Source organism: Oncorhynchus keta, chromosome 27 (genome assembly GCF_023373465.1).
Source record: "Oncorhynchus keta strain PuntledgeMale-10-30-2019 chromosome 27, Oket_V2, whole genome shotgun sequence".
Classification (NCBI taxonomy): Eukaryota; Metazoa; Chordata; class Actinopteri; order Salmoniformes; family Salmonidae; genus Oncorhynchus; species Oncorhynchus keta.
The window spans coordinates 42,842,092-42,855,648 of NC_068447.1; the positions used below are offsets into that span (position 1 = coordinate 42,842,092).

Below are 13,557 nucleotides of genomic sequence, written 5' to 3' on the forward strand. Positions count from 1 at the left end.
GGTTATGGTTGGGGTTAGGGTTGAACAGGGATATAGACATGAAGCTAGGGTTATGGTTGTGGTTGCGGTTGGGGTTAGGTTTGAACCGGGATGTGGACATGAAGCTAGGGTTGTGGTTGTGGTTGGGGTTGAACCGGGATGTGGACATGAAGCTAGGGTTATGGTTGTGGTTGGGGTTAGGGTTGAACAGAGATATAGACATGAAGCTAGGGTTGTGGTTGTGGTTGGGGTTGGGGTTGAACCGGGATGTGGACATGAAGCTAGGGTTATGGTTGTGGTTGGGGTTAGGGTTGAACAGGGATATAGACATGAAGCTAGGGTTGTGGTTGTGGTTGGGGTTAGGGTTGAACCGGGATGTGGACATGAAGCTAGGGTTATGGTTGTGGTTGCGGTTAGGGTTGAACAGGGATATAGACATGAAGCTAGGGTTATGGTTGTGGTTGCGGTTAGGGTTGAACAGGGATATAGACATGAAGCTAGGGTTATGGTTGTGGTTGGGGCTAGGGTTGAACCGGGATATAGACATGAAGCTAGGGTTATGGTTGTGGTTAGGGTTAGGGTTGAACGGGGATGTGGACATGAAGCTAGGGTTATGGTTGTGGTTGCGGTTAGGGTTGAACAGGGATATAGACATGAAGCTAGGGTTATGGTTGGGGTTAGGGTTGAACAGGGATATAGACATGAAGCTAGGGTTATGGTTGTGGTTGCGGTTGGGGTTAGGGTTGAACCGGGATGTGGACATGAAGCTAGGGTTGTGGTTGTGGTTAGGGTTAGGGTTGAACGGGGATGTGGACATGAAGCTAGGGTTATTGTTGTGGTTGCGGTTAGGGTTGAACAGGGATATAGACATGAAGCTAGGGTTATGGTTGGGGTTAGGGTTGAACAGGGATATAGACATGAAGCTAGGGTTATGGTTGTGGTTGCGGTTGGGGTTAGGTTTGAACCGGGATGTGGACATGAAGCTAGGGTTGTGGTTGTGGTTGGGGTTGGGGTTGAACCGGGATGTGGACATGAAGCTAGGGTTATGGTTGTGGTTGGGGTTAGGGTTGAACAGAGATATAGACATGAAGCTAGGGTTGTGGTTGTGGTTGGGGTTGGGGTTGAACCGGGATGTGGACATGAAGCTAGGGTTATGGTTGTGGTTGGGGTTAGGGTTGAACAGGGATATAGACATGAAGCTAGGGTTGTGATTGTGGTTGGGGTTAGGGTTGAACCGGGATGTGGACATGAAGCTAGGGTTATGGTTGTGGTTGCGGTTAGGGTTGAACAGGGATATAGACATGAAGCTAGGGTTATGGTTGTGGTTGCGGTTAGGGTTGAACAGGGATATAGACATGAAGCTAGGGTTATGGTTGTGGTTGCGGTTAGGGTTGAACAGGGATATAGACATGAAGCTAGGGTTATGGTTGTGGTTGGGGCTAGGGTTGAACCGGGATATAGACATGAAGCTAGGGTTATGGTTAGGGTTAGGGTTGAACCGGGATGTGGACATGAAGCTAGGGTTATGGTTAGGGTTAGGGTTGAACGGGGATGTGGACATGAAGCTAGGGTTATGGTTGTGGTTGCGGTTAGGGTTGAACAGGGATATAGACATGAAGCTAGGGATATGGTTGTGGTTGCGGTTAGGGTTGAACAGGGATATAGACATGAAGCTAGGGTTATGGTTGTGGTTGGGGTTAGGGTTGAACGGGGATGTGGACATGAAGCTAGGGTTATGGTTGTGGTTGGGGTTAGGGTTGAACAGGGATATAGACATGAAGCTAGGGTTATGGTTGTGGTTAGGGTTAGGGTTGAACCGGGATGTGGACATGAAGCTAGGGTTATGGTTGTGGTTGGGATTAGGGTTGAACAGGGATATAGACATGAAGCTGTGGTTGTGGTTGGGGTTAGGGTTGAACCGGGATGTGGACATGAAGCTAGGGTTATGGTTGTGGTTGGGGTTAGGGTTGAACAGGGATATAGACATGAAGCTTGGGTTGTGGTTGTGGTTGGGGTTGGGGTTGAACAGGGATGTGGACATGAAGCTAGGGTTGTGGTTGTGGTTCGTGTTTGGGTTGAACCGGGATGTGGACATGAAGCTAGGGTTATGGTTGTGGTTAGGGTGGACGGGGATGTGGACATGAAGTTAGAGTTAGGGTTAAGGTTGAGGTTAGGGTTAGGGTTGCTAGTAATCATATTTCAAATTACTCGAAATACGTAGTGGAAACTGTAAAGGTTGTGCATTACTTTATATCACTTAGCTCATGATTATGTTGTGCTCTCCTCCAGGGTAAATTCTACACTTGCTCAGACCCCTCCAAAATGACAGAGGTCACATGCCGGTAAGACAGCTTTATTTTAATGTCTCTTTAACTGTCCCTTATTCATTCCATTGGACATTATTATGAATTCCTCCCTTTTCTCCAACCCCATCCTCTCCTCCCATCCTCCTCTCCCTCTTTCTCGCTTCCTTCCCTTCCTTGTCCGCCCTCCCTTTCTCTCTCAATTCAATCCAACTTCATTGACATAGCACTGATGATCGAATACTACATCTCTCCCCCCAGGGGTGTGTTCCTGAAGCACCAGGAGAACAGTCTTCAGGAGATGGTGTTGGCCCACAGGGACTGGATCAACAGTGACTTTAACTTTGACAACGTCCTCAACGGCATGCTGGCTCTGTTTACCGTGTCCACATTCGAAGGGTGGCCACAGTGAGTTAACCAGCCTGGAAGGCGAACTGGCTGAATCAGGGTTGGGGCTCAATTCCATTTCAACTCCTATTCAGGAACTGAAACGGAAATTCCAATTCTTCACGATGGTTTTCTGTGAAGAACATTTAGAATTTAGAGTTTAAATGGAATTGACCACAACTCTCGTTCGAGTGTCACCGTTTCATTGTTGTTTCACTGTGCTGATTCAGCCTGGAACTGGACATGTCTTCATTGTATTGAATGGGTCCAGGCTAGATCAGTGAAGGGAAACAGTAGTGACACTGAGCAATATTCAGTTTGGATTCCAGACTAGGTACTGCAAGACATATAGCCATTATTAAATGAATCCCTCTTTCATGTTCTTCTAACAAGGAAGGTAATTTTTTAAAACTATTTTCTCTCCTTCCTTCCTTCCTTCCTTCCTTCCTTCCTTCCTTCCTTCCTTCCTTCCTTCCTTCCTTCCTTCCTTCCTTCCTTCCTTCCTTCCTTCCTTCCTTCCTTCCTTCCTTCCTTCACTCCCTCTCTCCCTCCCTCCCCTCTCCCAGGCTGTTGTATAAAGCCATAGACTCAGACAGGGAGGATAAGGGCCCAGTCTACAACAACCGTGTGGATATCTCCATCTTTTTCATTGTCTACCTCATCCTCATCGCCTTCTTCATGATGAACATCTTCGTCGGCTTCGTCATCGTCACCTTCCAGGAGCAGGGAGAGTCTGAGTATAAGAACTGTGAGCTCGACAAGAACCAGGTAAGCTGGCTAAGCATATCGATGTGTTCTTAACTCTTTGTGATCGACAGCCTGACGGAGTCACAGAGTATTCTTATCTGCACTTATCTATACTCTCTTTGAGATGTGCTTGACAGAAATGTCCATGTAAATATTCCATGCGCTGCTCAATGCAGGATTTACGCAAAAATACAAGTTTACGTCATTTGGCCTGTTACTATTTAACAGATACAGGGGCTTTACTGCCTTGACTTCACTTCTCTCTCCTCAGCGTCAGTGTGTGCAGTATGCTCTGAAGGCCAAGCCTCTGCGGTGTTATATCCCTAAGAACCACTATCAGTACAACATGTGGTACATAGTCACCTCCTGCTACTTTGAGTACGCCATGTTCTTCCTCATCATGCTCAACACGCTGTGTCTCGGCATGCAGGTAAATCTAGAACACATCCATTCTATTCTGTTCGTGCTCAACGCATCTGGCTGCGTTTACACAGGCAGCCCAATTCTGATCTTTGTCGCACTAATTGTTGTTTTGTCTCTTTGTTCCTCATGGCAGATATTTTGGAGGTATTAAATAGTCAAAATGCCGTTATGCTATTTCCTCAATGGGTTTGTTGTGTATTTCCACCATGCAGCACTGTAACCAGTCAGCCCATGTGACCAAGCTGTCTGACACTCTGAACATGATCTTCACTGTCCTCTTCACGGTGGAGATGATACTAAAACTCATTGCCTTCAAAGCTAAGGTAGGGTTAGGCGCAGGCCCAGGCTCTGGGCTGGCAGGAATGTTTACTGTAGAATGTTTAGTGGGTCTTTTTAAGTATGCTGGGGGTTCTTCGTTTTCCAGAATCGTTTTTTCTCCATGCCCCTGTGTAATCTGTGTATCCCAGGGCTACTTTGGAGACCCGTGGAACGTGTTTGACTTCCTCATCGTCATCGGCAGTGTTGTCGATGTCATCCTGAGTGAGGTCGACGTGAGTACACAGTACAGCGGCAGCTACGTTTGTACACCTATGCAAGTCGTACGGTGGTAGTAGATACTGGCCGGTGTTCAGTAGCAGAACGTCTTGCAACAATAAATGTTTCCGAATGTTTTCTCCCAACTGAACGTGAACCTGGTGTGATCTTTTATAAGACGCTCCCATGCAATGTGATCGTGTTTATTCAACGTATTCATAACTGTGACCCAGAAACACAAACTCCTGGCTTCACAGCAGCAGGCTGTGGGAAGCAGCACTAGTTCACAGCAGGACCTGGTTAGTACCAGTGTCAGACACACGCCCCTCCACGCCCCACATGATCTCCAGTCCCTTCCATTGGAATGTCTATGTTACATGTTGATTTAATATTGCGCCAAGGACTAATATTCTATTGTCGGTATCACCTCGTCCAGTTGAGTTCAGTGAAGTGAGGCTATGACAGGAAATACTACAGCATTTTTGAACATCACCTTGTTTTCATGTCTTTATTTCCCCCTCTCCTTTCACTCGGTGAAGCACCAGGTTTCGTTTGCTTCAGTCTTCATCCAACACGCACTCCTGTGTTTTCTCCCCTCTGAACCGTCACCCATAAATATCTCCAGTGTTCCCTCACCTCCATCCACCTGTCTAACCACCCCCCCCCCTTCCTCCTCTTCTCCTCCATCTCTCTCCCCCTCTCTCCAGGCTGCCTTGGCCTCTAGTGGAGGACTGTACTGTCTCCATGGCTGTGCTGTAAATATCACTTTACACTGCATCTGTATCTGCATGGGCCTTCTTGCTGTGTGCTGAGCACTGTGAGCACTACTCTAGTTGTCTGTTATTGTGCCCGTGAGGCCCTAGCTGGATGCGCCCTTACAGAGAGATAGCGGACCCAGCCTATGGGGCATCTTGTTGCACTAGGAGCTAATTAGACATTGGGTTAGACATTGCTTACTATAGAATTGCATCAAGGCTTTGGTCAGTATTCTCTTGACATGGTTTGTAACTGTATGGCTCTTCTCTGAGAGTGTCTAACGCTAACTAACTGATTTAATGTCATCAACACGTTAAGTACTGATGTTTGTGTCTACATTTATAGTCGGCCTTGGAAGTTTATTTTGTATTTGGCATGCTGAATGTATCTATTAATAATTGTGTATCATAACTCCCCCCTCCTGACGTTTTGTAGAGATGAACACACATTCATGCTAAATCTATAAACATTTACTAATTCATAGAATGATCCACTAACGCAACAATAACGTATGCGGCTAATATGATCGATCTCTGATTGTATTTCAGCAGACAAACCCTATGCAGGCCATTGCGGTAAGACAGTATTTTTGTTGTTGTATTGTTTTCAATTACAAATGTATTAGTCTGATAAAGTTACTCTGTAATTATACCATTGATATGAATGAATGACAATTAAAACCAATGTGTTTTTATTCACATAAAGGATTCTGAGAATGCCAGAGTGTCCATCACATTCTTCCGTCTGTTCCGTGTGATGCGTTTGGTTAAACTACTAAACAGGTCAGAGGGCATCCGTAACCTGCTGTGGACCTTCATCAAGTCCTTCCAGGTCAGTACCAGTCAGTGTTTCCCTAACCTCAATTTACAGGCTTCCTCACATTTCTTCGTAAACAGCAGAGTGATGAGCAAAACTTGGGGTAGGGAAACACGAGACCCAAATGGAAGGTCGTGTCCAACTGGTGGTTCTGGAGCCAATTCCTACTGGGTTGCAGCAACCATGTATGGAGCTGATGGTAGTTTAAGTAAATATCACTGAATATCACTGGTTGGGATGACTCAATGTGTGTTTGTTCTGTAGGCTCTACCCTACGTGGCTCTTCTGATCGTCATGCTCTTCTTCATCTACGCAGTCATCGGGATGCAGGTCAACTTTTAGGAGTGAACTGAATATTTTTAAGAACATACACACTATGGGTCCACTTACCCTTGAGTCTTCCCTTTCAGGTGTTTGGAAAGATAGCCTTAGTGGATGGCACACAGATCAACCGCAACAACAACTTCCAGACATTCCCCCAAGCTGTCCTGCTGCTATTCCGGTGAGTCAGTCAGTCAGATCGAGAGAGTGGATTTTTTATATTTTTTATTTAACCTTATTTAACGAGTCAGTCAGAGGTAAGGTCAGAGTTCACACATACTGTATATCCACCACTGAGGTGCCTGTGTGTCTATGGGAGGGTGCAACAGAACTTTCAGATAGAAATATACTTGGTAAAAACACCATCTGTGATGTAGTGATTTGGCCTATTGAATACACTAGTTGTGCTACAGGAGAGGCGTAGCAGGAAGAGATGCTGGCTAGTATGTACGGGAAGCTGTATTGTCCTATTGTCCTAACTGAATCCGATGCCCTCTGTATTCTCCCAACAGTTGTGCGACAGGGGAGGCGTAGCAGGAAGAGATGCTGGCTAGTATGTACGAGAAGCTGTATTGTCCTATTGTCCTAACTGAATCCGATGCCCTCTGTATTCTCCCAACAGTTGTGCGACAGGGGAGGCGTAGCAGGAAGAGATGCTGGCTAGTATGTACGGGAAGCTGTATTGTCCTATTGTCCTAACTGAATCCGATGCCCTCTGTATTCTCCCAACAGTTGTGCGACAGGAGAGGCGTAGCAGGAAGAGATGCTGGCTAGTATGTACGGGAAGCTGTATTGTCCTATTGTCCTAACTGAATCCGATGCCCTCTGTATTCTCCCAACAGTTGTGCGACAGGAGAGGCGTAGCAGGAAGAGATGCTGGCTAGTATGTACGGGAAGCTGTATTGTCCTATTGTCCTAACTGAATGCGATGCCCTCTGTATTCTCCCAACAGTTGTGCGACAGGGGAGGCGTAGCAGGAAGAGATGCTGGCTAGTATGTACGGGAAGCTGTATTGTCCTATTGTCCTAACTGAATCCGATGCCCTCTGTATTCTCCCAACAGTTGTGCGACAGGGGAGGTGTAGCAGGAAGAGATGCTGGCTAGTATGTACGGGAAGCTGTATTGTCCTATTGTCCTAACTGGATCCGATGCCCTCTGTATTCTCCCAACAGTTGTGCGACAGGGGAGGCGTAGCAGGAAGAGATGCTGGCTAGTATGTACGGGAAGCTGTATTGTCCTATTGTCCTAACTGAATCCGATGCCCTCTGTATTCTCCCAACAGTTGTGCGACAGGAGAGGCGTAGCAGGAAGAGATGCTGGCTAGTATGTACGGGAAGCTGTATTGTCCTATTGTCCTAACTGAATCCGATGCCCTCTGTATTCTCCCAACAGTTGTGCGACAGGGGAGGCGTAGCAGGAAGAGATGCTGGCTAGTATGTACGGGAAGCTGTATTGTCCTATTGACCTAACTGAATCCGATGCCCTCTGTATTCTCCCAACAGTTGTGCGACAGGGGAGGTGTAGCAGGAAGAGATGCTGGCTAGTATGTACGGGAAGCTGTATTGTCCTATTGTCCTAACTGGATCCGATGCCCTCTGTATTCTCCCAACAGTTGTGCGACAGGGGAGGCGTAGCAGGAAGAGATGCTGGCTAGTATGTACGGGAAGCTGTATTGTCCTATTGTCCTAACTGAATCCGATGCCCTCTGTATTCTCCCAACAGTTGTGCGACAGGAGAGGCGTAGCAGGAAGAGATGCTGGCTAGTATGTACGGGAAGCTGTATTGTCCTATTGTCCTAACTGAATCCGATGCCCTCTGTATTCTCCCAACAGTTGTGCGACAGGGGAGGCGTAGCAGGAAGAGATGCTGGCTAGTATGTACGGGAAGCTGTATTGTCCTATTGTCCTAACTGAATCCGATGCCCTCTGTATTCTCCCAACAGTTGTGCGACAGGGGAGGCGTAGCAGGAAGAGATGCTGGCTAGTATGTACGGGAAGCTGTATTGTCCTATCTGAATCCGATGCCCTCTGTATTCTCCCAACAGTTGTGCGACAGGAGAGGCGTAGCAGGAAGAGATGCTGGCTAGTATGTACGGGAAGCTGTATTGTCCTATTGTCCTAACTGAATCCGATGCCCTCTGTATTCTCCCAACAGTTGTGCGACAGGGGAGGCGTAGCAGGAAGAGATGCTGGCTAGTATGTACGGGAAGCTGTATTGTCCTATCTGAATCCGATGCCCTCTGTATTCTCCCAACAGTTGTGCGACAGGGGAGGTGTAGCAGGAAGAGATGCTGGCTAGTATGTACGGGAAGCTGTATTGTCCTATTGTCCTAACTGAATCCGATGCCCTCTGTATTCTCCCAACAGTTGTGCGACAGGAGAGGCGTAGCAGGAAGAGATGCTGGCTAGTATGTACGGGAAGCTGTATTGTCCTATTGTCCTAACTGAATCCGATGCCCTCTGTATTCTCCCAACAGTTGTGCGACAGGGGAGGCGTAGCAGGAAGAGATGCTGGCTAGTATGTACGGGAAGCTGTATTGTCCTATCTGAATCCGATGCCCTCTGTATTCTCCCAACAGTTGTGCGACAGGAGAGGCGTAGCAGGAAGAGATGCTGGCTAGTATGTACGGGAAGCTGTATTGTCCTATTGTCCTAACTGAATCCGATGCCCTCTGTATTCTCCCAACAGTTGTGCGACAGGAGAGGCGTAGCAGGAAGAAATGCTGGCTAGTATGTACGGGAAGCTGTATTGTCCTATTGTCCTAACTGAATCCGATGCCCTCTGTATTCTCCCAACAGTTGTGCGACAGGGGAGGCGTAGCAGAAAGAGATGCTGGCTAGTATGTACGGGAAGCTGTATTGTCCTATTGTCCTAACTGAATCCGATGCCCTCTGTATTCTCCCAACAGTTGTGCGACAGGGGAGGCGTAGCAGAAAGAGATGCTGGCTAGTATGTACGGGAAGCTGTATTGTCCTATTGTCCTAACTGAATCCGATGCCCTCTGTATTCTCCCAACAGTTGTGCGACAGGGGAGGCGTAGCAGAAAGAGATGCTGGCTAGTATGTACGGGAAGCTGTATTGTCCTATTGTCCTAACTGAATCCGATGCCCTCTGTATTCTCCCAACAGTTGTGCGACAGGGGAGGCGTAGCAGAAAGAAATGCTGGCTAGTATGTACGGGAAGCTGTATTGTCCTATTGTCCTAACTGAATCCGATGCCCTCTGTATTCTCCCAACAGTTGTGCGACAGGGGAGGCGTAGCAGAAAGAGATGCTGGCTAGTATGTACGGGAAACTGTATTGTCCTATTGTCCTAACTGAATCCGATGCCCTCTGTATTCTCCCAACAGTTGTGCTACAGGAGAGGCGTAGCAGGAAGAGATGCTGGCTAGTATGTACGGGAAGCTGTATTGTCCTATTGACCTAACTGAATCCGATGCCCGCTGTATTCTCCCAACAGTTGTGCGACAGGAGAGGCGTAGCAGGAAGAGATGCTGGCTAGTATGTACGGGAAGCTGTATTGTCCTATTGTCCTAACTGAATCCGATGCCCTCTGTATTCTCCCAACAGTTGTGCGACAGGGGAGGCGTGGCAGGAAGTGATGTTGGCCAGTATGTACGGCAAGAAGTGTGACCCCAAGTCTGACTTCCTACCTGGGGAGGAGTACACCTGTGGAGCCAGCTTCGCTGTCTTCTACTTTATGTCCTTCTATATGCTGTGTGCCTTCCTGGTCAGTAGTCCTTTCTCTCCTCTCCTCTCTTCTCTTCCAGGAAGTATTGTTGTTGTCTTAAGTTATCTTTCTCTCCCATCTCAGATCATCAACTTATTCGTGGCTGTGATCATGGACAACTTTGACTACCTGACACGTGATTGGTCCATCCTGGGTCCTCACCATCTGGATGAGTTCAAGAAGATCTGGGCCGAGTACGACCCGGATGCCACGTGAGTCATCTCGGAACCCAGATCCAAGTTTTGCGTGCGCTGGTCAGCTATTTATGTCACTAAAGAGACTAGTCCTCTGTCAAGAATGCAGGGACAATGCCCCATGGCATTCCCTTTCAATCCACAATAAGTTAATGTTGGTAGGAGTTTCACATGACATCTGTATGTAGTTGGTACCCAAAGCTAATATATAGCTCCTCTCTCTAAATCAATGTGCCTAAATGTATTTTGTCCTCTTGTCCTGCAGGGGGCGTATAAAACATCTGGACGTGGTAACACTACTGCGAAGGATCCAGCCTCCGCTAGGCTTTGGGAAATTCTGTCCGCATCGCTCAGCCTGCAAGGTAAGTCATGTTATTTGGTTGAAATGGATTGCCATTTAAATGGGTACCATTGCCATGTACCACGGATGTGGTTTGGTGCCTGATAATGTGTACAGTACATCTTCTCACTGGTGTCCACTCTCTCTCGTTCCCCTCTTCTCCCTGACAACAGCGTTTAATATCCATGAACATGCCCCTGAACAGCGATGGCACAGTCACCTTCAATGCCACCCTTTTTGCCCTGGTCAGGACTGCCCTCAAGATAAAGACTGAAGGTGTTGAAGGTGTCTTGTCTCTAGCACTGCGCCCGTCTGACACCATAAATAATATTCCATGTTTGTGTTTTTATGTAATACTTTGTTTTTCCTGTCTTATGTTGACTAGGTAACTTTGAGCAGGCTAATGAAGAGTTGAGAGCCATTATAAAGAAGATCTGGAAACGCACCAGTATGAAACTGCTGGACCAGGTCATTCCACCAATTGGAGGTGAGCATTTCACTGTGACCCCTACATGAACCCTACCTAACTGAAAGGTCATGTACAAAAGCCCCTAGAATGTAGCAGCATGCTAAGATGAACCCTGGTCAGCAAAGTTGATCTGATCTGTTGACTCTTTCAAACATCTTTCCTATGTGACTTTTCATCTTGGTCCTTCGAGCCGGATTGTGTTTACCAGGGGTGTTGTGACGGATTTCCGTCCACCACGACATAGACAATTGCCTCCAGTTAGCTCTGTTTGGGTTTTGACACTTTGTTTTATTGGGATCTGTCCTAGATGACGAGGTGACGGTGGGAAAGTTCTACGCCACCTTCCTGATCCAGGATCATTTCCGTAAGTTTATGAAGCGTCAAGAGGAGTACTATGGCTACCGGCCCACCAAGAAGAGTGCTAATGGGAGTGCTCCAGAGATGCAGGTGAGTCCCTCACATTGTTGTATAGCAGGTTTGTGGTCAATTGGAATTGAAGTCTGTCAATTCAGGAATTCAACTGAAAAAAGTACATCTATTTCTAATGACTTCTCAATAATCTGAAAAAGAGAAACTATTTGTTTAAAGCATTTTTCTACTTAGAATTCAAATCACTTCCTGAATTGAGTGAATTCAATTCCAATTGCCACCAACCAACGCTCGTTTGGGATGTACACATTTCTGCACACATTTACATTTAAGTCATTTAGCAGACGCTCTTATCCAGAGCGACTTACCATCTTTAGGCTTCAAAATCATCCTCTGCTTGTGTCGAACATCTCAAACTCTACTGTAATCTCTACCTCTCTTTCTCTTTTACCCTCCATGTTTGTTTCTCTCCTCACTTTGGTCATCTGAAATTCATCCTTATTGTTCTCACCCTCTCTTTTCTCATCTTCCTCCTCTGTTTGTCCCTCTCCCATTTCCTCCCTCTCCTCCCCAGGCTGGTCTGAGGAGTATAGAGGAGGAGGCAGCTCCACAGCTCCACAGGGCCATCTCAGGAGACCTGCTGAATGAGGAGGAGATGGAGAGAGCCATGGAGGAGTCTCTGGAGGAAGGCATCTACAGGGTGAGACACAGACGGAGCACTTTCCTTTAGTTTAGCAAACTTTATGATCCCATCTGGGGAAGTAAATATGGTTCCAACACACCATAAACAAAAAGGACGTTAAAAACAATATCATAACATATTGTATATATACAGTGCATTCGGAAAGTATTCAGATCCCTTGATTTTTTAAATACATTTTGTTACGTTACTGCCGTATTCTAAAATGGATTAAATATTTTTTCCCCTCATCAATCTACACACAATATCCATAATGACAAAGCAAAAACAGGTTATTAGATATTTTTGCAAAAACAATAAATGGAAATATCACATTTACGTTAGTATTCAGACCCTTTACTCAGTAGTTTGTTGAAGCACCTTTGGCAGTGATTACAGCCTCGAGTCGTCTTGGGTATGACGCTACAAGCTTGGCACACCTGTATTTGGGAAGTTTCTCCCATTCTTCTCTACAGATCCTCTCAAGCTCTGTTCGTTTGGATGGGGAGCATCGCTGCACCGCTATTTTCTGGTCTCTCCAGAGATTTTTGATCGGGTTCAAGTCCGGGCTCTGGCTGGGCCACTCAAGGAAATTCAAAGACTTGTCCCGAAGCCACTCCTGCATTATCTTGGCTGTGTGCTTATGGTCATTGGCGTGTTGGAAGGTGAACATTCCCCCCAGTCTGAGGTCCTGAGCGCCCTGGAGCAGGTTTTCATCAAGGATCTCTGTACTTTCCCTCTATCCTGACTAGTCTCCCAGTCCCTGCCGCTGAAAAATTGGTGCCAGGTTTCCTCCAGACGTGAAGCTTGGCATTCAGGCCAAAGAGTTCAATGTTGGTTTCACTAGACTGGAGAATCTTGTTTCTCATGGTCTTAGAGTCCTTTAGATGCCTTTTTTTCAAACTCCAAGTGGGCTGTCATGTGCCTTTTACTGAGGAGTGGCTTTCGTCTGACCACTCTACCATAAAGGCCCGCTTGTTGGAGTGCTGCAGAGATTGTTGTCCTTCTGGAAGGTTATCCCATCTCCACAGAGGAACTCTAGAGCTCTGTCAGAGGGACCATTGGGTTATTGGTCACCTCTCTGACCAAGGCCCCTCTCCCCCAAATGCTCAGTTTGACCAGGTGGCCAGCTCTAGGAAGAATCTTGGTGGTTCCAAACTTCTTCCATTTAAGAATGATGGAGGCCGCTGTGTTCTTGGGGACCTTCAATGCTGCAGATTGTTTTTGGTACCCTTCCCCAGATCTGTGTCTCGACACAATCCTGTCTTGGAGGTCTACGGACAATTTGACCTCATGGCTTGGTTTTAGCTTGGACTGCGTGAATCAGGTCTGCATGGTCAAATTGCTGCAAAGAAGCCACTACTAAAGGACACCAATAATAAGAAGAGACTTGCTTGGGCTAAGAACATGAGCAAGGAACATTTGACCGGTGGAAATCTGTCCTTTGACAATTGTTGGTTCCAACTGCCGTGTCTTTGTGAGACACAGAGAAGGTGAACGGATGATCTCTGC

At 46.8% G+C, this 13,557-nt stretch overlaps 1 protein-coding gene across 4 annotated transcripts in view; it reads left to right on the top strand.

Moving 5' to 3' along the window:
- The window catches only part of LOC118360125 (dihydropyridine-sensitive L-type skeletal muscle calcium channel subunit alpha-1-like), a 49,889-nt gene that overhangs the window by 25,495 nt on the left and 10,837 nt on the right, over positions 1-13,557 (top strand). For 2 of the 4 annotated variants that reach the window (XR_008083205.1, XM_052482495.1), the window contains exons 23-40: positions 2,269-2,321; positions 2,544-2,690; positions 3,236-3,437; positions 3,688-3,846; positions 4,052-4,162; positions 4,307-4,390; positions 5,081-5,128; positions 5,678-5,704; positions 5,835-5,960; positions 6,210-6,275; positions 6,356-6,447; positions 9,835-9,994; positions 10,079-10,206; positions 10,454-10,550; positions 10,702-10,813; positions 10,914-11,015; positions 11,305-11,444; positions 11,941-12,066. Coding sequence is in view for 3 of the 4 variants with exons in the window: in XM_052482495.1 (XP_052338455.1) it covers positions 2,269-2,321; positions 2,544-2,690; positions 3,236-3,437; positions 3,688-3,846; positions 4,052-4,162; positions 4,307-4,390; positions 5,081-5,128; positions 5,678-5,704; positions 5,835-5,960; positions 6,210-6,275; positions 6,356-6,447; positions 9,835-9,994; positions 10,079-10,206; positions 10,454-10,550; positions 10,702-10,813; positions 10,914-11,015; positions 11,305-11,444; positions 11,941-12,066 (1,980 nt within the window). In the remaining variant the exon portion in view is untranslated. The remainder of the gene's footprint in view (positions 1-2,268; positions 2,322-2,543; positions 2,691-3,235; positions 3,438-3,687; positions 3,847-4,051; positions 4,163-4,306; positions 4,391-5,080; positions 5,129-5,677; positions 5,705-5,834; positions 5,961-6,209; positions 6,276-6,355; positions 6,448-9,834; positions 9,995-10,078; positions 10,207-10,453; positions 10,551-10,701; positions 10,814-10,913; positions 11,016-11,304; positions 11,445-11,940; positions 12,067-13,557) is intronic. The other 2 variants (XM_052482496.1, XM_052482497.1) reach the window with 2 other exon arrangements.